We start from the raw sequence: 22,705 nt of genomic DNA, 5'->3' as shown, positions 1-22,705 counted from the left end.
GTGGTGCCTTCCTTTCCTGCAGTTTCCTGTGTTTTAATCCCCTTCTCTTCTGTCTCCAGGGGTCCAGATTAGATGATCAAAGATGTGCCCCACCACCTGCTGCCACAAAAGGGCGGACAGTACCAGACGAAGACTTTTTCAGCCTTATTCTGCGCTCTCAGGCGAAAAGGATGGATGAGCAGAGAGTTCTTTTACAAAGAGATCAAAACAGAGACGGTGAATTGGGACTAAAGGACCTTTTGCAAAGCAATGCTTTGTTGGAACTTAAAACTTCAGAACAAAAATCAGCAAACCACTAGTTACTACAGAATTTTTTTTTTTTTTTTTTTTAAAGCAATCTTATTTCCTTTCAGAACACTGCCGGGAAATTTAATCTATTATTTTTTTTCCTTGAAAGGAGACCTTGTAGCACTGTTCAACAGCTTACAATGTTTTTAGAATGCTGTAAATATTTTAACCTTCAGTAGTGTGGTATTAGTGAGTTAACATTCCTCTGGACACACCCTTGTTCCAGGGTCCAAGTGTCTTGTAAGGTGCTGTATCAACTTTTGTAATGACTGCTTGGGATTGTGTTCTTTGGCAACTCATTAGATTTCTTTATCTAGTGTTTGTTAGCTAGGAAATTAAATGAATCGTAGACTAGAATGTAATCTTCTGGTTGAGATTTTTTTTTTTTTAATCTTAGTAATTGACAGTGGCTTTTTTTTACTTAACCCTGGATGTAGTGGGAAGTTATGCTGTTTAGTAAAAATAATGTACTTGACCAATGTAAATGTAAAAAACATACATAGGTCTTATTAAAAAAACCTAGATTTTTTTTCTAAGAAAATCTATTTTCAATACATTTTAGGTGAAATCCAGTATAAAAGAAACTCTTAATAAACTTCCTGTGGGCTATTTGTTAAAATATATATCTGCATATATATGTGTGTATATATATACACACAGTTTAGTCTCTTCTGTTGCAAAATAAAAAGCCAAAAACCCATTGCCATTACACATGATGACCCCAAGTTGTTAAGAGAACTACTCCATACAGTCTTCTTGGCTGTAATCTTTACAGAAGCAGATCACCAGGCCTTTCTTCCATGGCATTGCTGGGTGGGTTCGAACTGACCTTCAGTAGTTGAGCACAAACTGTGCCATCCAGGGACCTTATTTTGCATAATACTGCTGCTAAAACAAACTCATAGGACCTACTGTTAAAAAATTTAAGAACCCAGGCCACATAAACTGAAAACTCACAAAAACTGTGTATGAGGGATGAAGGTTAGGCCCTCAGTTGTCATCAGGCCTCACCCTCCTTATCCTGGAGACTGAAGGTAATTTATGTGGGTACATAATAGGACATGAGAACATAAATGAAGTGTAGCAAAAAGCAGCAGTGGGACACAGCGGGGCCTGGACTGAGACTAAACTGCATAATGCAAGTGCCCACACCTGGAATAGGCTGGCCCACTCCCCAGCCCTGGTTGCTCCTGGTTGTTCTGCAGAGCTGGCATGGGATCCAAGGCCCCAACCTTTGCTTTTGCTAAAAGTCCTCCAGGTGATTCTCAGGTGCAAACGGGACTGAGAACCAGCTCTCTCAATGGCCAATGTGGGGCGGGGGGGGGGGGGGCGGGGGAGACCCTTTCATTTACACAATCTAGAATCACATTAAGGGCTCAGCAAAAAAAAGATTCTTGGCTCTAAGATCAGACAGAAATCTTGCCAGAAGTACATTAACACCTGGATTATGTGTGTGTATAATTTATAAAAAATAACAGATGTAAGATGTGATGTCCTAAATAGCATCCTTTTAAAAACTGCAGACAAGCTTCACGGGGCTTTTTCTTATAAGGATATTCAATAAAAGACAGCATACCAAACCACAATGTAAAAATAAGTGTTTATTTTGTGTATACAGTGGTTGTTAAACCCTGTAAACATTCTAACATTATCTGTTTCATTTAAAAATTCCCTTTAAAAGCTGTCTAGCCCATTTTGATTCTCCTAAAAACTTGTCACTGTAAGCCTGAGTTTTAATGATAAGTACTGGCTAGCCAACAAACAAGGCTTCTCCCTTCTCCAGGTTCTGATGGGCCTCGGTACGCTGCCTCTGCTTTGACAGCCCTCCCTGACCTGCTGTCATCACTTGCAGCAGCAGCATGTGGCTTTGTGAGCTGCCAAAGTAGATCGTACCCCAGATGGGTCTCTATAGTGAAAGGGTACAAAAATGACATTTTATTTAAATTAAAGGGAGGAGGGATTCCTACTGGACTGATCAGCAGCAGTCAGGGACGGGAGTAAAGCGCAAGCAGCTTTGCCTCCACTCCCAGTTTAGAGTCTGTGACCCGAGGCACTGGTTTCTCTTCAGAATCAGATCACAGCTCGGGGGACAACTACCGCCTTGGGAGTGTTTTCCTCAGTAGGTGGGAGGACCACTTTCTGTGCAGCCACTTCTATGCATGCTTTACAGCCACTGCATTTCTTCATGAACTCCTTCCGTGATCACAAATCTATTCCAAACTGCAGGCATCCTTTCATTAGTTTGTTACATGCTTGCGGTGTTAGAAATACTAACATAAAATCCTTTTGTATCTTCTGGAGGAATGATTACCTTTCTGATGAAATACTGAAGATGTCTGCAGTATAAACTGGAAAATAATATTAACATGTGAAATCGAGTTATTACCGGGCTTAAGCAACAATTTTGGGAGCCAAAATGGGGTATTCTGTATTTCATGTAGAAACATCAAAAAGCAACTGCTTTGAATCCGTCTTTTTTTCTGCAACAAATGCCTACATAAAAATTTTAAATACTACTACTGACAGGTATCATCTTTAGTGAGCAGTGAAACATAACTTCTAGTGTGAATATAATGAAAACGAAGGACACCTGAATGTATGTGCAACTTGCTTCCTAGATAAGTGACTGTGCAAAATTTATAAACTGCTTAAAATCAGGAATACTTTTTAAAATCAGAAAAGCTAAAAATGTTGATTATCACCACCTGTCTTCGCAGTTAAGTAAAACACCCTTCTCTGTTTATCATGGTATTCTTCTGTGCGTAGAACTCTAAACATCTGAACTTCTCTGGCCAAGACAATATGGTTTGTTACAATATAAATAAGATACAGTAATATCCAACAGTCCTAACTGCTGGGATTCTGAGTAGGAAGGAAAACAGGTCTTATGAAGCCTGTGTACTTCACTTAGTGGGGAAAGAATAGAGGCATTCTCTAAAGTCTGTTACTGATTTAATGAGCTATGGTATCTAAATTACCCTGGTCATCTTCAGTTGTGCCCAGTGAAGGATTCAGTAAAAGGGGCCGTAAGGAAGCAGATCCAGTGACAGTGGCAAGAGTTGAGGGCTGAAGGTAGGATATGAAACAGAAAACCACAAATAATTGAGGCTTCAACACAACTATGCTGGTAATGCTCACTGTGGCTGCATGAAGATGCTGAAATGTGTCAAAGTGGCCACAGTGGACCTTTCTCTTTAAAATCTGCTTTTGAGTACTTAATCACTTTGGAAACACTATTTGCACCCAATGTATGACTTATTCTGTTCACTAAAGTAGGTATTACGGGACTTACACTAGGCAGCACTTTGGTTAGTTGGTTCCTGTATTTGCTGATGAACAAAACTTCTTTTTCAATGTCCCCAACTCTAACTGGAGCCCTGGTGGCTTAGTGGTTAAGAGCTATGGCTGCTAACCAAAAGGTCGGCAGTTCAAATCCACCAGCCGCTCCTTGGAAACCTATGGGGGCAGTTCTACTCTGCTCTATAGGGTCGCTACAAGTCAGAATCAACTCGACAGCAGCGGGTTTGGTTACTGGTTTAACTCACGCTGGCCTCCTTAACCATCCACAGTCAGTGATGCCATATGTTCATCTTACAACAGAAATTTTATGATACCCTGTTCCCAAATTAACAAATAAGAGCTGTGGGTTATGTCTTAATACCAAAGAGAAGATGAAATTAAGTGGAAGCCTTTACATACACACGACTGTTAGTCCTGATTGTCGGTAAAAATAATGTGTAAGTTGGCACTTTTGTAGTGAATACCCGAGTATTAGTATCAAAGAGTAAAGGGAGTTGTGAAGGGTATACTTTGAAAAACCCATAGAAGACCTCGGAGTGGTCGTCCATGGCCGTGTTCCTCTAGCAGCGCGGGCCGCCATCAGCCTCCATTCCACACGCCTGGCTGTTTGTGCCGCCTTCCGGGGGACTGCCTTGGGCATCAGTCCTATGCTGGGCCTTCTCCACTGCAGGTAAACCTGCCACACTCCCTGACGTCTCTTGACCAGAATCAGGCTTAGGAGATTGGCTGCTTAGAGTACTGCCTTCTGTCAGAGTGCTTTCTTCTGGGATCTCGCCAGTCTCTGGCTTTGTATCCAAAACAGGTGATTTAAGCTATAAAATATAGAATTATATTTTGTTTAATTAATGTGAAAGTCTGGTAATCAAAAAAATAAGTTTTTTTTCTATCCAAATCCAACAAACTCCTCTTTCAAATCCTGTTTCCAAAGCTGGACTGTAATTATATGTTATTAAGCCTCAGAGAGCTGGACGTTACCCTGAGGAGTGGGACACAGAATGTGCTAGGCAGTCTAGTGGCCCAACTTAGGAGGGTCAAGAGGAATGGTGACCAGTATGCTAACTCCTCTGGCCTGGTAAGGGTCCACCCAACAAATATTTATTGAACATATATTCTTTCAGGTGCTGGGATACCTCAGGAACATTTGCCTGCCCTCAGTGCAACTTACATTTAGGTTGAGGAAAGAATCAGGCAACAAATTAAAGTGTAATGTATAGTTTAATATGTCATGGTAAGTGCTATGTAGAAAAAGGAGGGAAAAGAGATAAATGCAGGGAGGGGGAGGGATCAGGTTGCACTTTAAATTGGCGTGGTCTGGAAAGGTGACATATGAGTAAAGACCTGAAGAAATGAGCCACATGAATATATGGAGGGACCGAATCTAGACAGTGGAAACAGCAAGTGCCAAGGCCCTTATCTCCACGAAAGTGAGGAGGCCCTTGTGGCTGAAGTAGGTGAGCACGAGGTGGGGGAGGCAATGAGCTCAGTGAGGTAACAGAGGCGGGGTGCAAACTGGCTTTCCGTTGAAGTCAGATGGGAAGTGACTGGAGGGTTTTTGACATAAGTGAGATAGCGATAACTATATTAAGCCATAAGGAACATCTTGTTTTTCTAGATGCAGGTAGATACATTTATTCATCTTCTAAGGAACTCCAGGGGGAGAGATTCTATATCTTAGGTTCTCTGGTGCTCATAACTATTTCTCAAAAGTTTACTGCTGCAACATAAACTTTGCAAAACAATACAAATTCCTCATCCAAATACCCACTGCCATCGAGGTGATTCTAACCCATAGCAACCCTACAGGACAGAGCAGAACTGCCCCATAGGATTTCCAAGGAGCACCTGGTGGATTTGAACTGCCAACCTTTTGGTTAGCAGCCGTAGCTCTTAACCACTACACCACCAGGGTTTCCCCCCTCTCAAATGGGAAATGGAAATGTGCCTTTAAATGACCAATAATGGTGAAAGTAGCCTCACCATGCTTCAGGTAAAAAGTACAGTCTAGCCAGCTAATGACATAAAAGATTTGGGAAAATGAGATTTCTGATCCCTCTCAAGCCCCATCTTCCTCCAGCTAAGTCTTCAGAGGCTCTCCTGCAGGCTCCTGACAACTCGGGACCTTTGGGGAGGACTTCGCTCTGATCTCTTCAAAAGGAGACAGTTCAGTCATGCTCAGATGTCGGCTGCCTATGAAGTTTCATATGAATTACTATCTGTTCTAACAAACTACTGCTATGTAGTATGTCACATAAAAGTTAAATCTCATTTCTTCGAAGGAGAATTTTGACCAGAAAGAAGGAAAGAGAGCATGACTAACTATATCATTAATGATATAATTCACTATAGAGGGTAAAAGTCTTTTAGAGTGAAAATAGTAACCACAAAGCTCTACAGGAAGCACGTAGGCCTAGTATGAAGGGACAGCAAATAAACAATTGCTGACTTACGCTGGGTACCACCTTGGGACGCTCTCGTGCCTCTGCGTCTGGGATATCAAATGCCCGGAGCGCTTCAGGGCTCTCGTTGCCAGTCTGAAATCTCAAGTGAACATGTCTTTCTCTCAAAGCACTTCTTCTACCCTCATCTGCTTTGTCATAAGGGCCTTGCTCACTGGGACCAATCTGGTCCCTATAATAGAAATCTGCATCACCTGCTCCACCACGGGGTCTATAATCAATTTCCTCCCGACGTCTTCTATCACCTGGGTGAAGCGCCCGGGGAGGGTCTGTCTCAGGACCCCCTATATGTCTCAGCACACTGACCGATTTTCCAGCACCATAACAGAAACTCTGAAAAGAGATACATTTCCCTGAGTACTTGGTGGCTGAGTCACAATGAGGTGTTTTATTCAGGGTGCTAACGAAGTTATATAATTTAACTTACTTGTGGCATTAACAGATAAACATGTTAATTTCACTTTTTTTTCTTCCCATTAGACTTCTTTAGATGAATACAGGGCCAAGGCAGTCAATGCAATTTAAAGAAATCGTTCAATATTAAGTAGGTATTTCAGTGAGCTACACATGTTTTGACTGGATTATATCATAACAATGGCAGTTAGGACGAAACCTAGAAAGTTAAATCAGAAGATTCTAGTTTTCTGATAACTGCTCATGTTGTCTATATTCACAACCATCATATACGGTAAATGCTGAAAATTATTTAACGTTGTCATCACTACGTACATATCCTGCTGTAGATTTCTGTTTTAAAAATACAAACCTATACTTAAGCTATAGTTAAAATTCAACGAGTTTTTATTCACATCCATGGGCACGCTAGGCAGCTGTTCTCAGTATCCCAGGGAGCCCTGGGGGGCCTCTGACTCTTTCAGAGGATCTGTGAGGTGAAAACTTTCCATAACACAGTGCCAAGACATTCTGGGTCCTTTTTGCTCATCCTGAGTACACAGTGGCGTCTTCCAGAGGCTACGTGACGAGTGATGACAGTCACTGACCACTCATGAGATATATATATGCCTGTGTAGTCTTACATTTTAAACGTTTCTTAGCTTTTGATCTGTTATATAGTAAATATCAATAAATATACCTACATAAAAGTTCTTTGTGGTCTCAATTTTTAAGAGTACAAATGGGTTCTGAGAACAAAAAGTTTGAGAATTTCTACATTAGAGAAATACTACTGCTTGAAGACAGAACCAGGAAAAGTTAGAGTGTTAACTTAGCAAGTAGATGAGGCAACAAGACATGACAGGTTTTTTGCTTCTAGTTTGTTACTAAACGACTGCTATAGAACTAACGTCACCTAACAAAACAATATCCTAAACTTGAATCCTTTAATCACAAGCCAAAAACAAAACCAAAAAAAGGGAACAAAGTTAACAGAAGATAGTGAATTTTTGTATCCTCAGGGAGGACAAGCCTTTAATAATTTCACATGGCACATCTGAGTTCTGTATTTTTTGGTTTATGTGATGACTGTTTTATTTGGGCAAGGGCCCAAAAATCAATAACAAAAAAGCAGAAAAGACCATGACCGAATGTCGAGTAATAAACACCTGCTCCTGGAGCCCCAAGCTGCCTCTCAGTGCACCACCTTCCTCCACTTCCCTTTGTAATTCTGTGCTAACCCAAGGCCCTTCCCTTCCCAGTGCTGCAAAAACTCAGTTGACATGAGAAGGCTTCCCTTTCTCAGGGGAATTTACCAAGCTTAGAGAGCATATTTTAAAAGGTTATTATTCTAAATCACCGTTATGACATCTACATACTAGAGAACCACTGCCCTCCTTAAAGGAATACACATGTCCAAATCAAAACCAAACTCGTTGCTGTCAAGTCAATTCTGACTCATAGCTACTGTACAGGACAGAGTAGAACTGCCCCATGGGGTTTCCAAGACTGTAATCTTTATGGAAGCAGACTGCTACATCTTTCTCCTGCGGAACAGCTGGTGGGTTCAAACTGCTGACCTTCCGGTTTGTAGTCAAGCACTTAACCACTATGCCACCAGGACTCCCTAACGATGCATGTAAACCCGTTGCTGTCAAGTGGATTTCGACTCACAGTGACCCTATCTATAGAACAGAGTAGAACTCCCCATGGGATTTCAAAGGAGTGGCTGGTAGATTCAAACTGCCTACCTTTTTTGATTAGCAGTCGTAGCATGCCGTAGCTCTTAACCACTGCGCCACCAAGGCTCCAATATATATGTAAATATAAATAAATCTGTATCACTTAAAAATCACCTTCTTATACCATCAAGCACGATACAGCCTGACTTACAACATCAAAGAAATCTAATAAACAATTTTTTTCTCTAAGTCCTGTTAAATGTCACCAGTGCTATATACTAACCAGGACAGCTAGTGCCATAATTATCAGCAGTGGAACGTGCAGTAACACGGGAATCTCCTTCATGAGTGCTCTGATAAATTCACCAGTCCCTTTTCCAATGTGCTTCAGTGGCTCTGTTACAAAGTTGGTGAATGTAACTGCCAGGGCCTAAAACAAGAGACAGAGAAGCAGCTCAACTTTTTCCGCAAAGGAATGAGGCACCTAGAATGAGCCAAAATTCACTGTCACTGAGGCTGGAATTATGTTACGTAAATTGAAAGGTTGTCATACACCAGTTTTAATGTGAAAAATAACTGAAATTCAAATATTTTTTACTGGAAAAAAAAGGTATATTATTTATTCTAAAAAAATGTTAAGTTTTTATAAATACAGAGGTTTTCAGCTTTGTACAAGTAATTTCTACAAAATGTATTCTATACCTTTGTTGGCGGAACCAACCAAATAGGGTTGACTACTAGGAGCTCATAGTATTTCTGGCATGGGTCATCTTGAAAGGTCCATTTACTTCTAAACCATTCTATTTAGAAAACACACAAAAAACAATGAATTTTTTTTTTTTTAAGTTGCATTTCATTCCCAAATGATATGTTGGTTTTGTCCCTCTTCCCCACCTTCCAATCAATTTTAAGTAATTCTACAAATACCAATGCTGATTTTTAGTTTTTTTATTATGTCTAAAATCATACATTTTTTTTAATCTATTCAAATTATACAAGTCTTATGCAGATAAAATATTTTACGAAGATTTCTAAAAGGTAGTTAAATTAAAATCTGTCTTTAGACACATAAATGAGTACAAGTAAAACTGGGGAAATCTGAATAAGATTGATAGAATGTATCAAAGTCAATGTCCTGGCTGTGATACTGTATTTGTATAGTTGTGCAAGATGCTATATCACTGGGGGAAACTGGGTAGTGAGTATGTGGGAATCTCTCTAACATTTCTTACAACCACCTGAGAATGTATAATTATCTCAATAAAATTTCAACTGAAAAAAAATGAGTTGATTTCACAAAATAAATAGAATATCAGTTTATCTGATTTTTCTAAATCCAATTTATCTACATTTGGAAACCAGCCCAAACTACAGAAGGTCCTTCGTGGTTCCCTGAAGCCAAAAGAAAGGCTGCATTGGTTTAATTCCCACAACTAGTTTTAAGAAACATTAATTCTGGATGCCCTGGTTTGTAGAATCTGCTGAGATTCTCCTCTAGGACAGTCACTGTGGACTTGCGTTAATAAAGTGCCTTTGAATGTTAAGCCATTCGCACTACTAGCTATACACAACTAAAGACAGTCAACATTACTGAGAAGTTTATAAAATCTGTAAGAAAAAAACAAGTGAAATAAGTTTGCCCTTAGTTAAAAAAAAAAAGATTAAAATAAATTTAAATATAAGATTTCATAATATAAGGAGATAAAACCTAAAATGAGTATTAATTCATATATTAATTCATGCATTCTCTTTTTGACAAACTTCTGTTGAGGACATAGAACATGTGGCAGAGTACTAGGGACTAGGTGAACTGAAGTGAGCAAGTGATGCTTTACAGTCTAATAGAGGGAGACTGGTAGTATCAGCATACATGTGATCACTACTCCTTCCCTGTGACTTCACAGGAAAATAAGTCATTTAGTCTTAAACCTAGGATTCTTCTAGCATATTCCTTTCTGGTGGAAATATACTGCCATATGCCATGACAATTTCTACATGTACAACTCAGTGACACTGATTACATTTTCCAAGTTGTGCAAACATTCTTACCATCTTTCTCCACGTTGTTCCACCACGATTGATTTAAACTCACTGCCCACTAAGCTTCTCATCTAACCTTTCGGGTTGCTGTTGTCAATTTTATTTCACATAGAAAAGTCTTTAAAAGAGCACAATGCTCAAGGCAGACATACATTACTTATTAAGATAAATTATTTTTTGGTTCAAAGAAGACTTCAAGGGATAGTTTTGGTTTAAAGTTTAAAGATTATCTCAGGGCAATAGTTTCGGAGATTCATCCAGCCTCAACGGCCCCAGAAAAGTCTGGCTTCCATTGAGAATTTGAAATTTGCCCACATTCTTCCCTTTTTGCTCAGGATTCTTCTATACAATCTTTCATTAAAATTATCAGTAATTTTGTATATTCTTTTGATATTCAAGATTCAACCACATAAAGACTCCTGCTTGCATTTTATCATTTTCTTTGTAATTACTACTATTTTCTCTCATTCCCAGAAATCCTCCTCAAAATAAGACCAAGTGAACAAACACCTTACCGAAAAAACTTTCAGTCCAGTCCATCTTCTCAGCACACACATGGTTGAATGGTTCCATCTTGGCAACTTCAGCCTGATGCTGCGCAAATGCTAGCTGCCCAACACCAAAGGGGACCATGAAGGCTGCTAACGAGGCAGGCACAGCCTGCGTATCCACACAACTCTAGTTCAAGCACGCCTTTACCATTCACTCAAGACAAATTGTTTAAAAAAACTTAATAAGAAAAATATGTATATACATATACATACACACATAATTTTTAAAGAGCTGCTCTTTTTAGCTCACGGCAAAACACAATCTTATTGGAACATGGAAGGATAAAATACTAACTGCAACCGCCTTCTTTGTAGGTAATTATATAGGGAAAGAAAGCCTTTTTACTGAAATGATTGTTTTAAAAAATAATAGTTCAAATATAGTTCATACTATGCCCAAAAATACAGCTATACATATTAAATGACTACTTATTTTTTTACAGTTCCTGACAAAATAGCGTTTTGTTTGGATGGCTTTGCAGTCCAAATGGCTAATATAATCTATCACTTCTATATATCAGAGTTATGGCAGGAAAGCACTGCAGTAACAATACTCAACCAAACCAACTTCCCACCGCATAGAAAACTAGGTGTTTAATTTGGAAGTGATTACTTCTAAAAGCTCTAGAACTTAACAGCAAAAGGTTAAGGAAATATGACTTTTTTTAATCAGATAAAATATTTGGATACCTGATTCACTCTTTTAGAAATGGTTCCATCTTGGCATAATAAAGATTGTTATTTTGACAGGACAGTAGTGGTCCCTTAAATTTTTATATATGATTGTTGTTCGCTGCCATCGAGTCAGCCCCTGACCCCTGGCAACCCCATGCACAATAGTCCAGGTTGTGATCTGTAGGGTTTTCAGTGGCTGATTTTCAGAAGTAGATTGCCAGGCCTTTCTTCCTAGAAGTGCTCTGACTGGGACTCGAACACGGTCTCCCATGAGATTTCAGTAAGATCCCAATTTTATAAGATAATTACAATTTAGAAAAAAGACTGGGCAGAGATAACTCCAAATATTAACAGTGATTATCTCTAGGTGATAAAATTACAGGTGATTTAAAAACATTAATTTCTTTGTATCTTCCTGTCTTTTCTAAATCTCTACCATGAATATACTACTTTTGCATTCACAAAAAACTAAATTTTCAAAAATAAAGACTAAAAGGACACACCCAAAAAATTACCAACATTAAGATTTTTTTAAAATGTGTCCATCCAACTCTAGTCTGACTTAGCTGTCCAGACGCCACCCAGCAGGAAATGAGTTATAAAATTAGGACTGCACTTCCTTCCTACCGACTGGTCAAGCACCCAAAAAGCAACATACACCTGAGCAGCTGCCAATTTCCTTCTCCCACAACCCCCAACCCACACCTGGGGGCGGGGAGCAAGACTGCTCTAAACGGATTAAAGTCTTCTTTTATTACGAATAATTAACATTTTAAAATTTTAAACTTTCCACCTATTTAATACCTTGTATAAATATATCCAATTCCATCCCAAACTGATGAGGAAACTGATGATTAAAACACGTCTCAACTGGGTGTACCAACGAACATATGTCCACAGCTCGGTAGCCACTAACACCACGATGCAGAGCAGACACAGAAGCACCTGGAAAACAGAAAGCAGCAGAAGTCAGAGTCACTGCCAAGCTGTCTTCCCCAAAGAAGATGCTGTCAGTGAAGACCGAAAAACTAGACTCAAGCACGCAAAATCACGTGCATGATTTTACTGCATGTTCATCAATGCACTATGCCGATTTAACACAGGCTCTTCACATAATTACGGTGGAGTTTCTGAACAAATTTTCAAAAAGGAAACGTAATCATGTCCCCTCATCTCATCTTACCATGAACGCATTATATGGATCCACTCCAAAGGAATCTTCAAACCGCCACTTCCATGTTTCAAAATCATGGAACTTAAAATTAATTAAAATGTTACTCAGTGCATCATCCAAGGCTCCAGACTTCCAGTCCTCTCCATTGAGAAACTTCTGTATTTCTAACAGGGTCTGCCTTTTCAGGATAATCTCGGCATCGTAGTGCATATCGCCTTTGTTCTCGTCAGGCTAGATCAAGTTTACAAAAAACAAGCAAGAGAAAAAGAGACCTTTATCGTTATATCAGTCAGAGAAACGTTTCTAGATGAAAGTCATCTGAAACTAAACAAACAGTTTTCAGTATTTCATCCACATAAAATAAGAGTAACAGCATTCCCTTGTCTGTCTCACAGGCTGACATGAAAACCAGAAGATAATACCTATGAAAAGCGTTTTTTAAATTGTAAAGTTCTATGCAAGTAAGATGGTGTAAATTTTACTAAAAGTATTTTATTACTAAATTTATGATTTTCTCTTTATTGACATTGTTTTCAAATAGCTTAAAATTTACAGTAGTGCAAACAAGAAAAATAAAACCATTTGAAAAAGCAGCAAAATATGAGTTTCCATGAATACACATCATATTTAAACTATTTTTATTGCGTGAGCATGGCTTAGCAAAGACACATTAAACAACATTTTACATTCATTAATCAGTTGATATAAACATCTTTTTTCTTTTAAGAGTAAATGCATATATTTATATAAAGAGTAAATATAAAATTTAAAAAAAAGTGGTCATGTAACATCACAAGTCATCAGTAAACATAAAAAGCAATCATTAACAATATATATATATTTTTTTAAATCAGTGGGTGAATATTCCCAAGCATCCCCACCTTCTCACTGACTGCACGGCAAAGAGTTTTAGTTTCTCTCCATCTTAAACACTTTTTTGGCTCCATACGTTCCCTGATCTATAAAACTGGTTCTTTTCCACCTTGCACAAAATTAAGTCTCAAAGCGAAGGATGTACATATGAGAATATTCATGTTTTTACACTTCCAAAACAGGGTGCTGTGTTAATAAATTATTCATCTATCACCTACCTCTTCCCCTTTGGTCACTTCTTACCATCCCAGGAGAACAGGGTCTGCCAGGTTCGGCCAGCCTGTCCTGCTGGAAGCCCCTTTCATTTTCAGGCTCTGTCTGCAACTTTGTCTGGTTGGGGCTGATGATCAAACCAAAACACAAAGTCTGGCCTCCCGCTCACCAGACCAATTCTGGTGGCACACACGATAGGAAAAATGTCTGTGTGCTTTTAAATGAGCTTTATAAACAGTATAAATTACAAGTTACTAAATTATAAGTTTTCTTGATGTTTTGACTCTCCAGAGTGAAAGCCGTGACTAAAAATGGGGTTTTAACGCTGATTATGAACAAGATGCATACAAAATACATTCAATAAAGCAGCACTTGCCACAGTAAAGCACAAGAGAAAAAAACTACTTAAAACACATTTTTCCTTTCCTTAATATAATAATGACCCTATATCATATGACTGGAGCCCTGGTGGCAAGAGTGGTTAAGAGCTATGGCTGCAAACCACAAAAGGCCGGCAGTTCAAATCTACCGGGTGCTCCTTGGAAACTGTATGGGGCAGTTCTACTCTGTCCTACAGGGTCACTATGAGTTAGAGTTGACCCGACGGCAACAAGTTTGGTTTTGTATCATATGACTGAGAAATTGGGGAAATGGCCGAAAACAAGTAGTAAGGGTCAGGACAGAATTTCCCTATTAAGGCTCAAAATAGCAAATATAAAACAAATCCTCAGCTCAATTAAGTGGTACGGGTGCTCAGAGCTGAGTAAGTTTAAATCCCCACAAATGACAGCATTTGCCTTTCACCAAACCACTGGGAAGCAGGCTGCTCTCTTTAACTCTGTGTGGTTAGCTTTTGGTAAAAACGTGAATCAGGTAACCCCTGCTCCTTTTAATGATGCTTTATCATTGCTTTATATGATTTGAAATTAGTAAGAAATGAAAATATCCACAACACTAATTAGTATCACAACACCAAATACTCACAAGTCCAAGCTTCGAGACTTCAATTAAAATCTTATTTAAGTATCTCCTAAAAACAGGATTGCTCTGACTTTCATACTCTTCCCTCTTTTTCTTTTCACACTCATCAATCTGAAATCACATAATAAATTCACTATTAATAAGCATCCAAGATTAATGTGAAGGTCAAGTGTCTAATCTCGTAGCCTCAACATCAAGGTAAGGAGCTCCTTACTTTGATGAAGCTTGCATTCATCAGCAACATTACAGTGTAGAGCCTCTCTGCTCCCTAAAACCCTCAGTTCTCTTTGCAAAGGGCAAGCAGGCAACAGATGAGGAAAGCACGTCCAAGAGCACTGTAGCCCTGCCCTGGCAGTTTTTCTGCGGACTTTTCCAGCAGTCTTAAAGGACGAACAAGAGGCTTCAAGATCACAAAGCAGCAGGCAGAGAGCTACAAGCAGAACATCTGAACCAACCAGCCTCTTCGTAATTCCAAAGGCATGATTTCAAGAAAGAAATTAAAAAACACATATACATATGTATGTGTATGTATAGATAGACAAACAGACACACAGGATGAACCCAGAAGATGAAGGACACCGCAAAGAATTTCCTGAATGTGCATATTACTTTGGCCCTTAATTAATCATACGTGTCAACGACTGGTCATTCCCTACCAGAAGGGATGTTTCGGGAAGGCAGAAACCATGGGTTCCCTGGAGTATCTGACGTGCCAAGCCCTCAGTGCATAACATGCATTAGAACACACTTCCTCTGAACTTAGCTCTAGCCCCACCACAATGGCCAAGTCGCTGAGTGAGGGCAGCGGCTATGTTATGCACATTGGAACTTGTGACAATCACCTTTGATTCTGTAATGGAGTGTGGACCACAAGTTGAGCTCAACACTGGAATGGGCTTCAGTCGATAGGCATGACAATGGCTGAGCAGAAGTCATGAGGCAGTTTCTTCTACTTTCAGGCAAGGTTTAGAAACCATTTTATTTTTTAAATCTTTAAAAACAACTTCTTCTTTTAAAGGACTCAGAACTCCATTCTACCAACTTTTTAGTATTTGAACCAGTTACAAACAACAAAAAATTTCTTTAGAAAGTTATTTGCATTTTTTTTTTAATTTTATTCTGTTTTTGTTGTTGAGAATTATATACAGCAAAACATACACCAATTCAACAGTTTCTACCTGCACTGTTTGGTGACACTGATTACATTCTTTGAGTTGTGCAACCATTCTCACCCTCCTTTTCTGAGTTGTTCCTCCTCCATTAACATGGACTCATTGCCCCCTAAGGTTCCTATTTAATTACTCCAGTTGCTATTGTCAATTTGATCTGATAGAAATAGTTATTAAAAAAGCATAATGGTCAAGGCAGTTTTTTTTTTAACTAGTTAAGCTAAACTATAATTTGGTTTTAAGAAGACTTCAGAGGACATTTTTGGTTTAAGGTTTAAAGATTATCTCAAGGCAACAGTTTCAGGGGTATCTGCACTTCTTGCTATGCAACCAAACTACCTCTGTACACCACAAAACAGACTCCAACTGCGGCAAATTTTATCCAAGCCGTTCCTTTGCTAGCACTCAGCAAACATTCACATTTGACAAGAGCTACAAGCATTAATGGAGCTACACCTGGATCTCCATAAACAAAGGCTCTGTTTCTTAAGCTGGAAACTTCATTCATTTACTCTAGCTCTTCTCTATCCTTTATCCCTCCCCTTCCTCACCACCAAAACCTATCTATTCTACCTCGCAAAAGTCTAACATTTTCCTCTTCTCTCTGACCCCTACCACCACCTCATTTCCAGCCTGCGGCTTTGCTGGACCTGCAACCCTCCGTGATCTCACTGCACCCTCTTTGCTCCAGGCTGTCCTTGCACTGTCCGTTCACCCTGCCTATGCAACGCACAGAAGGGGTTCCCAAGGCATGACGGACAAGTTTAAACTCCTTAGCAGTCCTTGCTTATTTTCATTCATGCAAACCCTACTTCTGCCACATAAATAAAAGGACCAAATAAATGAAGGAATACATCACCACCATACACTAAATTATAGCAATCCCTTCTATTTGTAAGGGTAACTCTTGTTACAAGCTGCTAACAGACCCATTTCTTCCCCGCTATATTTGTTGTGAGTCTCCTATGCCCCACGACTGTGACAGGTGATGGGAAATCAGAGATGAATAAAACATATTCCTGTCCCAAGAAACATACAGTCTGGTGAAGAATTACAACACAGCGAGATAAATGCTATTAAACGAAAATACAAAGTACTATTAAAAAACCAGGACTAGGAAAAATCACATTGATTAAGTGTAGGGTTGCACAGCCGATTACTGTAATTGCCGTCAACAAGATGTGTACCTGTAAAAAGTTGAACTGGTAAAAGTTGTGTGACAGACACATTGACAATGACGGCAAAAAGAAAGAGAGTAGCTGCTGAGGCTGCTTATGTATGGTCAAACACCTCATGGGATCTGGTTCCTTGGTTTGGAGGTTTAGGGTCCTGGTTTCAGGGGACATCCCAGTTAATTGGTCTAATAACGTATTTAGTGCTTCTGTTCTGCCTCCTAGTTTGATGTATAACGCCTGGGGTCTTAAAGGCTTGCAAGCAACCATCCAAGACACAACAACTGGTCTCTATTCGCCTGGAGCAACAGAGGAAGAAGGAGAGTCAGGAATAGGAGAGGATGTGGAAAGTGTGGCTAACTAGCTCCATGAATAACTGCCTCCTTTTTTTTGCCATGAGACCAGAGGAACTGGATGGTGCCCAGCTACCATTACTGAACATTCTCATCAAAGTTTCCATAGAAGAAACCTGATCAAAAGAGGAAAAAATACAGGACAGAGTTTCAAATTCTCATGGACTCTAGACTTTCTGGAGCCGTAGAGGGTGGACGAATCCCTGAAACTATTGCCCTGAGATAATCTTTGAACCCTGAACCGAAAATATCCCCTGAAATATTCTTCAAACTGAGCAGTCTCTTAGTTTAACTAGTAAAAAAGGTCTGCCTTGAGCATTATGCTCTTTCAAGAACTATCGATATCGGATCAAATTGACAACAGCAACTCCAAAGGCTGGATGGGAACCTCAGAGGCAGTGAGTTTATGTTAATGGAGGAGGAACAACTCAGAAAAGGTGGGTGAAAACGGTTGCACAACTCCAAGAATGTAACCGATGTCACTAAATGGTACATGTAGAAATTGCTGAATTGGTGTATGTTTTGGTGTGTATACTCTCAACAACAAAATAAATAAAATTTAAAGGAAAAAAACACTGCTAGAGTAAGTGAAGAAAAATTTAATGTATGTATATATAATTTTTTTAAATACATAATACACAGAAACACAAGTGTTTGCAAAGACAAGAAAATAGAGAATAATTTAACATAACACAAATGTTATGACATAAAACTTACAAATGGAAAAACTCTAACCTTATAAGTTAAAGATTCAAGCTTGCGGTAACATTCAGACGTTTCATCAGCATGTGACAAGTCAGGACTGACATCCTTTTTCTCTGCTATATCATAGTTCACCTGAAACAAAGTAGAGACGAGTTTATTTCCTTACAGCTCAGCTGTAAAAATAACTTTCACTTACTGAAGACTAAAACTTATGACTTTGCTTATTGTATTCTTCAGCTGCATTAAACCACCAAAAAAGTCTGAGATTTATATAGTAGCTAAGAATTAAAATGGTATTAGTTTGGTGGTTGGTGCATTTTATATCCAAATTTGAAACAGAAATAACCTAGTGGGTTTGAAATAATCAAGGATAATAGAGCTAGGAAGATATTGTTCACGACTGCTAATCGTTGATACATGACTCTCATAAAAACCCATTGCTGTCAAGTTGATTCCGACTCACAATGACCCCATAGGACAGAGTAAAACTGCCCCAGAGGGTTTCCAAGGAGCGGATGGTAGATTCAAACTGCTGACCTTTTGGTTAGCAGCCATGCTCTTAACCACTGTGCCACCAGGGCTCCATGACTTCATGACTCCATGACTCTCATAGTTCTGTGTAAAACAACAAGAAAAACTGACTACCTCCACCATAGAACTGATAAAGTCTTATACACACACTTTTTTTATTACCTGAGGAGATTTCCTCATCGTTCCTGAAGCAGCATCATAGTTAAGCATGTCTGTAGGGTCAATCCAGTCATCATCATGAGCATAGCCAGCTATCAGCAACAGACATTCACAAAGGAGCAAAGAACACAGCATCCTGTACAAGCCTGAAAAAAATTTTTTTAAATACAGATATACCCAATAACACCATATAATTATTTTTAAAAGGAACCATTTTATAATAAAAAAAAACTTTATCTACTTCTCTTCAGCATTAAGATAAGGCTTACCTTCCAAATAGTAATTAAGGAGAGTACATAAAATTAAAATATTCAGTAAAATGGTATTAACATATACGGACACACACATATTCTCATTGAGACAATAAGAAAATAGATTTTTTCCACATGGCCCAGTAATTCTACTCGTAGGTATATAGCCAAACACAAACACCTGCACATGTATGTCTAGTGCAGCATTATTCATAAAAACCAAAAGGTGGAAACAACTCAGCTGATGAACAGATAAACAAAATGTGATATATCCCTACAGTGGGATATTATTAAGCCACAAAAAGGAATGAAGTACTGACACATGCTACAACATGGATGAACCTTGAAAACACTATACTAAGTGAAAGAAGCCATTCACAAAAGACCACATATTATATGATACCATTTATATGAAATATCCAGAATATGCAAATCTAGAGATAGAAAGGAGACTGGCAGTTGTGTAGAGCTGAGAGGTGAAGCAAGGAATAAGGGAGAGGATAGCTAAAGAGACAGGCTCTGATGACAGTGCCAGAGTAAGGCTTATGCCTAAATTCATCAGCTCACTCTAGCTTTCAAGAGTGATGGGAGCTCAGAAGAAAGGCCTGGAGATATATTTCCAAAATCAGCCACTAAAAACGCTATGGATCACAATCGTCCATGTTCCGTTGTGCATGGTGTCGCCAAGAGTTTGGAGCTGACTTTACAGCAGCTAACAGCAGCAACAAGTAATGAAACCCCAATAAACACTCTGGATGCTGAAGCGCATAAGAGCTTCCTTGTTGGTGACAGACACTGACTCACCAGAGCGTAACGCATCCCCTGGAATCAGGAATCTCCTCATCGGAGACCCTCCCAGACCTCACCCTGCACAGCTCTTATTTATATCCTGGTCCTGGTTTGTACCCTTTATAATAAAACTGTAATTTTAAGTGTAAAAAAAAAAAAGTGACAGGAGCTTCATTTCAGAAAGATCAAACCGTATCAAGTGTACAGAATGCATATGACAGGAAAAATCTGAATACAGACAGTCCAACAAGGAGGCTGAAGTAGAAAAAGGATGTGATAGTTGGTCTGAAAAGGTGTGCAGTGAGAACAAAAAGACCACCACATGACACATTTTGAAGATTAATTCCACAGACCTAAGTGACTACACAAGAAGGAAGGGAAAAGGAAGGTGGTAAACATGACTCCAAGCTTTCAAGTCCTACTGACAGTGAAGATGATGATATCATTAACTTAAAAGGGAAATTCAGAATGAGAATACGGTTTGGAGGAAAAGTTCAACATTCACTTAGTCAACATTTACTAAATAACTACTGTAGACCAGGCACTGTCTTAAGTGACAGGGATAACAGGAAACTAGCCAGGCCAGGTCTTCTTCAAGAGACTTGTATTCTAGAAGGAATAAGTTGGCAAATAATATAATTCCAGATAGTGATAAGTCCTATAAAGAAAATAAAGCAGGACAACGGGGCAGACAGATTAGGTGGTGTTGGGTATTTTAGGGAAGGCCTCTTAGATTAACGGTGGTCACAAATTCTTTGTCACTCTCCGCACTGAGAGATGGAGTTGATTTCCCCTCCTCCTGAATCCCGGCTGCCTGTGTGACTACTCAGTCAAAATAACATGGTGGAAGTGATGCTGTGCCGGTTCAGAGCCTAGCCTACGAGAGGATTGGTGGCTTTTACCTAATCCTTTTGGAATGCTTGCTCTTGGGACGTCCCCTCTTGGAATCCAACTGCCACACTGTGAGATGGCTAAGCCACATGAAAAGGCCATATATAGGTGCTCCACCACATTCCCAGCTGGCAGCCAGCATCAATTCCCAGCCATGTGGGTGAGCCATCTCCGTGGTTCTTGCAAACCCGGTCAACATCACATAGAATAGAAATGCCACCCAGCCGAGCCCAGCCAAGCGCTGTAAACCCCCCCGAGTCATGAGAGATAATAAAATGGTTGTTTGAGGCCACTAACTTTTAGGGTGGTTTGTCACATAGCAGTAGATAACCAAAACAACATTTAAGCAGAAAAATGGTAAGATGCTAACCACATTGAGATTTGGGAGAATATCCACACAGAGGACACAGCAAATATAAAGGCCCTGAGTGGGGAGTAAGGTTGAAGCATTCGAAGGACATCAAGGAGGGCTGGGGTCTTGTGAATGAGCTGGCGATGTGGTAGGCCACAATAAGGTAAGGAGTATGGTTTTTAATCTAAGTGTAACAGGAAGCTACTAGAGGTTATTAAGTAAGGCAGTAAAGAATCTGATTCACATTCTAAAAGAAATTACTCTGGCTGCTATGTGGAGATTGGAATGTAAGAACAAAAGCAAGAGACTAGCAGAGAGGATATGCAGCAGTACAGCTGGACATGAAGCAGCATGAACTAAGGTAACAGCAAAGGTGTTGAGAAACGGTCAGATTCAGAAAATCTGTAGTTTATAGGTAGACCTTACTACATGTGGCAAAGACCAGCTAATGGGTCACCAAGCACATTTCTTATTTCTGGATGCATGCCAACTATGCATGCCAGCCTCTCTCCCAGGTAAGTATGGCCACGTGTCAATTAAGTTCTGGCCAAGGCAACAGGAGTCGAAGGAAAATGCATGACACCCAGGTCTGGCCCTAAAAGCCTCCCACATGTGATCCTCTGCCGGCTTTCTCCACCCACCAGGGAATGCAGAGGACACTGGGCCTAGAAGAGGGCAGAGGCAAACTAAATGGGTCCCTAAATTACCACATGGAAGACTGCCCACTACGTGGGAACACACCTTTTGACTTTCATATGAGCAAAAATAAATTTTTTACGATTAAGTCACTGAGATTTGGGGGCTTCTTTACAGCACCTTGGCTACCCTAATACAGAAATATGCTGCAGAAATTGCTGATAAATTGGATGTAAGAGGAATAAGAGAAGATAAAGGATGACTTCTAGGTTTGTGACCTGAGCAACTGGGAGAATGAGAAAGATTGCAAGAGGTTTAGGGGAAGATGCTGAGTTCTGAAAGATCAAGAGTCTATTTTGGACATAGTAAATCTAGGGTGTCTACTGGATGTCCAAGAAGAAGTGTCGAGCAGGCAGAGTAGAACTGAGAGAAGTGGGCTACGGAAACACGTGTGAGTCACTGGATGTAGATGGAGTTTAAAGGCATGGGGTTTAACAACACCTAAACAGACCTAGTATGAGGACAAAAGACCAAGGCCTGGGGCATGCCACCCTTCAGAGGTCAGAAAGAGGGAGAGCTGGCAAGAAATATTGCCAAAGAGCAGCCAGTGAGGCAGGGAGAAAACCAGGAGAGGGAATATTCCCGAAGGCAAGCGAAGAAAGGAGAGAACAGACAATAGTGTCCAATGCTGCTGAAAGGTCAGGTAATCAGAGGGCAACAGACTGATTTGGTACAGCAGGTTTAACGGGGTGGCGGAGACAAAAGCCTGACAGGGACAGTTAAAAGGGAAGAATTCAGGTAGAGTTGACACGGGGGTAAACAAACTGAGTAGAGGCTCAACAAGATGGGACAGTATGAAATCAAGGCTACGGGAAAGGCTTTTCATAGGCAACACAGTTATATACTATATATAGAAACATATATATATATTTTATACATACATACATATATATATATATATAAATGAATGGGGAGGAATGAAGGTAAAGAGTTTCTAAAGTAAAAAGAAAAACTGACCAAGTTCACATGGTATGCTATCAAGCAGACAGTGAAGTACCCAGCTAGAAAGAC

The 22,705-nt window shown here is 39.6% G+C and overlaps 2 protein-coding genes across 6 annotated transcripts in view; one reads left to right on the top strand and one right to left on the bottom strand.

Moving 5' to 3' along the window:
• GPSM2 (G protein signaling modulator 2) overlaps positions 1-746 on the top strand; it is a 64,794-nt gene extending 64,048 nt beyond the window's left edge. For both annotated transcript variants that reach the window (XM_049880186.1, XM_049880184.1), the window contains one exon: positions 60-746. In XM_049880186.1, the coding sequence (XP_049736143.1) occupies positions 60-299 (240 nt within the window). In that variant the 3' untranslated portion in view covers positions 300-746. The remainder of the gene's footprint in view (positions 1-59) is intronic.
• Positions 747-1,871: 1,125 nt separating this feature from the next.
• Positions 1,872-22,705, bottom strand: part of CLCC1 (chloride channel CLIC like 1) — a 28,335-nt gene continuing 7,501 nt past the window's right edge. For all 4 annotated transcript variants that reach the window (XM_049880180.1, XM_049880181.1, XM_049880182.1 and 1 more), the window contains 10 exons: positions 18,719-18,861; positions 18,056-18,157; positions 14,630-14,737; positions 12,569-12,790; positions 12,190-12,330; positions 10,675-10,768; positions 8,822-8,919; positions 8,403-8,549; positions 6,036-6,377; positions 1,872-4,400 (listed from right to left, as the gene is read on the bottom strand). In XM_049880180.1, coding sequence (XP_049736137.1) covers positions 4,149-4,400; positions 6,036-6,377; positions 8,403-8,549; positions 8,822-8,919; positions 10,675-10,768; positions 12,190-12,330; positions 12,569-12,790; positions 14,630-14,737; positions 18,056-18,157; positions 18,719-18,861 — 1,649 coding nt within the window. In that variant the 3' untranslated portion in view covers positions 1,872-4,148. The remainder of the gene's footprint in view (positions 4,401-6,035; positions 6,378-8,402; positions 8,550-8,821; positions 8,920-10,674; positions 10,769-12,189; positions 12,331-12,568; positions 12,791-14,629; positions 14,738-18,055; positions 18,158-18,718; positions 18,862-22,705) is intronic.

This window comes from Elephas maximus, chromosome 3, assembly GCF_024166365.1.
Source record: "Elephas maximus indicus isolate mEleMax1 chromosome 3, mEleMax1 primary haplotype, whole genome shotgun sequence".
Classification (NCBI taxonomy): Eukaryota; Metazoa; Chordata; class Mammalia; order Proboscidea; family Elephantidae; genus Elephas; species Elephas maximus.
The sequence above is the reverse complement of the archived record's forward strand: the minus strand, read 5'-3'. Positions and strand labels throughout refer to the sequence as shown.